General features: G+C 47.7%; 1 protein-coding gene across 1 annotated transcript; it reads left to right on the forward strand.

Annotated features, from left to right (window-relative positions):
• Window positions 1-4,071: 4,071 nt before the first annotated feature.
• On the forward strand, window positions 4,072-5,547 carry EV420DRAFT_1312942 (uncharacterized protein; the record flags this gene model as incomplete). Its single annotated transcript, XM_060468604.1, has 1 exon — window positions 4,072-5,547. The coding sequence occupies exon 1, from the start codon at window positions 4,228-4,230 to the stop codon at window positions 5,545-5,547; it is 1,320 nt and encodes a 439-aa protein (XP_060326806.1). The 5' UTR covers window positions 4,072-4,227.
• Between the last annotated feature and the right edge of the window lie 453 nt (window positions 5,548-6,000).

Consider the following 6,000-nt stretch of genomic DNA (forward strand, 5'->3'; position numbering starts at 1 on the left):
GTACATCCCTCGATTGTAACGGAGCTTCTTTCACACCTGCGTTTACAGGTAGTACACGTAATGGTGCTATGAACAATGGGCGTCTAACTCAAGACGGCACAGAATCTAATTGCGTGTACTCCCGTTCTCATCGATCATCAAGCTTCTGTGAGATGGGAGTCGCGCCGGGTAGGTATGATGAGGTGCTTCTCTTCAACAAGAACAACCAAAGAATTCGCCACCAATACTTGTTCGTCCTCGCTATGTCTTTTCAACGAATCGGACCAACTAATTCACACAGGAACAGATGGTCGTGTCTAGCTTTACGACGACTAGACTGATATTACGAGAATATCCTGGCTGTCTTTCACGACATCTTTCGGATGCCCAACTCTGACGAACTCTTGGCGAGGTATGCCGGCAGTTCCATGCCGTTGTTATGATGCTCACCTTATTTCACAGGTCTTTTTCGTGATGTAACAAACAGGAACCCGCTCAAGTGATAGTAAACGAGGCTTTGGAAAGTAGGAGCTGCTGCTAGCCAGGCTGAATGAAGTTGTGGTACACTTTCCACCTTGAGCATCACCGTCTCCCTCGCTCGCTTTGTCCTGAAATCTTCCTTACAGCCTGGTATTCAAATCTCTCAAATGGACTCGTACGACTGCGGCACTTGGTCCTCTGATGGATCATGCCAGAAAGCTAAGAGCTTTACGCTGACACGGTGCGTATGGGGTTCCAATTACCCGGTAATCCGTTCCTCATTACTATTCGTTCACAGCTCTCTCCAGCTCTGATCCTCTTCTCTTATCACATTCGCCGAAGCTGGCGAACAAGCATCAGGTGAGCTTCTTCGTCCACATCAGACGACTCACTCTTCTTATCCTTCTGTAGTTTCGCGTCCCATTCAGGGCTCGCACGCCCATCATAAGAGGCGCCTGAGACCATCATGTCCAGTACCTACGACGACGATCGGAAAATCATCTTCAAAGTTCGATGGTTCGATTGTCTCGATACTCTAACGCACAGAGGCTTATTGGAAGGACTATAGACTAGGTTCGTCTATCATTTTGCATCCGTGAATTTGTGATCTGAATCGATTTAACAGATTTATCTGTATTACAGCTGTTTGCATAGAGCTTGACAGTTGCATGTGTTTTACGCGAGAGAAGAGAGTGATTCTGACTTCGTCATAAACCTTGGTTTAGGGACTTTAAGACGCACTAGTGGCTGGTTTATGGCTATTTCGGCGATCTCGGTGGCCCCTTTGTGCGCTCGAAGCTCCCAAGACACGGTTTATGACGAAGTCCGAACCTTCTTTCTTCATCCATGAAAATGCCCCTGACTGTCAAGCTGTATGCAAACGGCTGTAATGCTGTGATTATCGGTAAAGTGTGCTGGCATCCACTCGATACTTACGCTCCTCGGCATCGTCTTATGGCCCATTGCTTCCTACGTTGATGTCACAGGTGGATTTCGGATGATGTACGCCCTTCTCATTCCTCTCAGGTCTGTACTTAAGTCTAGTCAATAGACAATGTTCTTCCCATTCTCTGAACAATAGCCCTTGTCCCTGTCCCTGCTATCGCAACGTCGACTTCGTGCATTGTCTTTATGGCTTGTCCATCAGGGTGACGTATCGGTCGTGGGATCCATTCAGAGTGAGTAGAAACGAGGTCGCAACAGTATGGGAACCATGGAGAGAAGTACCTCGAGGCTTCACTTAGGCGCCCGAATGATAATCGCACCCGCAATCGATGAACTGGCTGGTTGCAGTCAGTTCTTTCTCCCCAATTTGTCGAATGCGGCTGATGTCAGTTTCGTAGCATAATACCCTCTGAAACTACGAATGTATCGATCTCGCGAGGTGTCTACGATTTAATATTCCCGGAGGAATCTTTAATGTTGCGAACAGGTAAGCTGGCAGTTCCATTTTTTCGTATTTTCGTATTTTAATGATGAAAACATTCCAGTTAGTAGTGCATGCTTTGTTTTCCATTGGCAGACTGGTACTGGGTGCTCCTCCGGGCGCACCTGTTTCGTTAATCGGACAAGAAACGAGAAAACGAGGATGCCGTTATTACCATGCGTATCAGAGAGATCAGCACATGAATACTGACTGCTGCGCGGTCAGCGAACTTGAGAGTGACTTCGAGGGTGAAGTTATGTTTGGCATCTGGTTTATACCGACCATACGCTGCAAGAGGTTATTTGAGAATATATTTTTGAGGCGGAACATACAACGAGTCCGTCAATACAGAGTGAAATCGCGCGTTCTTTGGTAATATCGATGCTGAAATTGGCTCGCTTCTTGAACACGGGGTCGTTTTGAGTTACGCACCCTGAGGTCGCTTCTCAGAAGTCACAAAGCTAATGTGAAGACGACGTACGTAGGATTGCATGGAGCCGCCATTCAAAAGCCCGACCCGACGACTTCGAAATAGAAGGTCAAATCCGGCCCGTATCTTCTTCCGTTTTAACCACCATCACCATCTCGTCTTGCATGTGCTAACGCTCGTGAGGCCTACACTACTCGTATTCAAGACATACCGAGGATATTCGAGATCGGGTGCAATTTCTTTTGTGATACATAGAGCAAAGGTGCAAGGCATCCAGTTACGACTCGTGCATTCTTGCTGTGGCTAACATATTCACAGGCTGATGGGAACTGCGATCATCGTGACTCCCACACCTCAACCTCGTTCTCGTCCTCGTTGATGTCTTTCGATAACCCGGCATTGACAACTTCAATGTATACTGCCTCTCCGGCTGGTTCACCTTTCGTAGGGTGATTTCTCTGCCAGCGTGTTCTATGAAGTTCGACGAAGAAACGGGTACGGATTCAGTGAAGATTGGGCGAATTGCATGCTGTAGTTCAAGAGTGCGTCTTGCTCGTCTCCAATGCAAACCCTTGTTTAACAAACTGTACAGAATATCGAGCGCTGCACGAACAAAGGATTCTTTCTGTCGGAGCTGGGTGGATTTTGGTGCGGTTCTGATTATGCATGTAGGTGAGATTGCTGGTGTATTGCGAGTTGCTGTTGCTCACGTCTCTCCTTAGCGTTCATTGGGATCAGGAAAAGTGATGGGATTATAGAAGGCATAGCGATACATATCAGCTCGGTACAAGTGTCTCGATACTACAATCAATTCATCATTCCCATAAACCCGACAGATCTAAACTTGGTCTCTGGCGTTTCATTTCCATGAGATCGATTATCAAGTTGAATCCTTGTATGAATTCCCGTCGTGGACGGCGAGGAGTGTGATCCCTGCGTGTTCTTTCGGCCCGGACGATGCGGGATGTCGTTAGTTCAACCACGCTGCAAACACGGTTAGCCTGGGGTTACCTGCTAGTCCTTACACCCGCCTCGTGTCAACACACCTTCGTCTCGCACCACTTTGTATGCGTATCCGTCTCGACAGAGAAAATGGGAAACGGTGTGTAACATTAATCTACTTTTGCTTCGAGTACTCACTACGACATTGAAAATAATAGGACGAAAGCTTTTGAGTCATGTCAAGTCGATGTGGAGACGCTTATGCACGGCCCTTTTGACTGTACGGAAATTGAACGACGCCCCTCCTGACAGAACACCCAACCACAATTCTAATGCCAACCCATCCGCGCCGTCAGACTCGCAACCAGCGATGGTGCGTCAGGATTCTGGTTCTACCTCAGGGGACATCAATCATGCCTTGGACGTGACACTGAACACATCGCCCCACTGTCATCCCGAACCGCTGTCAGACACCCCTATTTTAGAAACCCAGACCGTAGCCGTAGAGGACCAGCTCGCTAGTCCCAGTGTCGATAAAGGCGACAAGGTCCCTGATCATGGTGACTATGAATCTCTTGTATGATCGAAAATCGAAACAGTAAGTCCTGTGAAAATGAATGGATGAAATACCAATGAACGAGCATCTCCCTAGGGCAAAGAGGTCATTTCTGCCTTCACTGAGACTGGCAAAGTGGAGTCGTCAGTTGAAGTTCCTCTGCAAAGGAAATACCCCGGTGATGATGACGACCCATGGCGGGAAGTGATATCCTCCGCACTAGCGAATGTTCCTTGCGCTTCCATTGGCATTCAACGTATCCTGGATCTACTCAACGCCATCCTTCAAGCGTCACACACCCTGGATACACCATCCGTCTCCTCCCTTCTCGAAGACTGCATCACACAAAACTACGACTTTGGCACTGCATACGGCCGTCTCCGCGGGGTATGGGAAACTTATAACGATGGCACCATGCAAGACGAACTACGCAGACGTGAAGAGGAGGACCGGAAGAGGCGACAAAAGGCACTGAAAGGAAACCGGATTGTCGACCCGAAGTTGCCACCTCGACGTGTGTGGGACCTTTACAGCAATCGCGTAGTGCCGTACTGGGCCACTAACAGCAGCCGATGGGGATGCCCAATATCACACGCATGGGTGGATGAGAAGGATCGGGTTGACGTGTTGACACCTATCAATGGGAAGGAATGGCCGGTGCCCATCCCAAAGGATGTGGACCTCCGCTTGATCAGAATCAAGATGCTGAATCTGGGATATGAGTACACGTGGCTGGACGTGCTTTGTTTGAGACAGGTGGGTGGGCGATGGGAGGATCTGCGTATGGAGGAGTGGAGGCTGGATGTGCCCACAATCGGATATGTGTATGATGAGGACAAGGTGGTGATCTACCTGAGTGGATTGGGGCGGCCTTTGAGTTTGAAGGAGGGTGACTTGGACAGTGATTGGAGTTGGTTTAGGCGTGCATGGACAGTGCAGGAGGTTGGGTATGCCAGGATTATTGCCGGGGATACACCTGATGGACCAATGCATGCTGAACCAATAGACCAGAATGAAAAGTACAAGATTGAGATACTGACACAATTTCGCACCTTGCCAAGATGGGGCCAGGATATTTTTAGTACACTGGCTGACATGCAGAAGCGAGTGTCAACCAACCCTGTTGATAAAGTTGCGGGACTGGCATTCCCTCTATGGCCTCTGACAATACCAACATATCATGAAAGTGAGTCTCTCGAGGATGCATGGACAGCACTGGTGAATGCAATGTGGTCTGGTATGCAGGTGAAATTCCTCTTTTTGTATCCTGAGGCAGGACGAGGAAGCAAGAAATGGAGACCAACATGGGAGCAGGTCATGACAGAGCCTCTGCCAGTGGATGCAAACTGTGTGGGTTCTGTTCAGCATGATGATGAGAAGGATGAGGAGTGGTATGAAGGGCCTTGCATTGAAAAGGGGTGTGTGCAGGGTTTGGAAGCAGGATCAGCAGAAGGGCATGATCGATGTGGAGAGTTAGTTGTTGAAGATGTGGATGGAATGGTGCACACATTCAAAATCATTGCCACCCACCAGTACCCAATACTGGATGGCTCATATACACTGCTTGGTGATAATGACCCTGATGACGAGCCTTCAGAATATTGGGCTGTTGGGCAACAACTGCCAGAACAGAGGTTTGAGAAAGTGTCTGTGTTTGCAATGGCTGACATAGAGGAAGCAAGAAGGTTCAACAAACTAGGCATTGCTGTAAAGTGTCATAATATTCTTGTTTGATATAAGTGTAAAAATATTGTATCATTTTTGATGCATGTTAGGAATGGTGTTAGACGTATTGAAAGAGCTCTTTCCCTTATTACACAGTTTCATAAATCTCATGTACAGTGTACTATGGGTCCTTGGGACATGACAATGTAATCCTGGAATAATCCTTCATTAAATTTATTTTGAGGTCTGATATTTTTTGAGATGATGTTGGGACATCTTGGAACTAAGTTTATGCAAGTATTATGAGGGAAAGCATAGGTATGAAGTAGAATAAAATTAATCTTTGAGACAGGTCCCAAATGGCCCATTACGGGTCCTTGGGACATCCGTGACAGCCTGTGACAGGGCTTCTGGGCTCACTCTGGCTCACCGGATCAATCCATTCTGAGCTCTATTTGATGTCACACTTGCGCTCCATTGGTGCTTCATCCAACAAACTGTAGTCTGGAGAGATGACTTTTT

Source organism: Desarmillaria tabescens, assembly GCF_030435595.1.
Source record: "Desarmillaria tabescens strain CCBAS 213 chromosome Unknown EV420scaffold_39, whole genome shotgun sequence".
NCBI classification, from domain to species: Eukaryota; Fungi; Basidiomycota; class Agaricomycetes; order Agaricales; family Physalacriaceae; genus Desarmillaria; species Desarmillaria tabescens.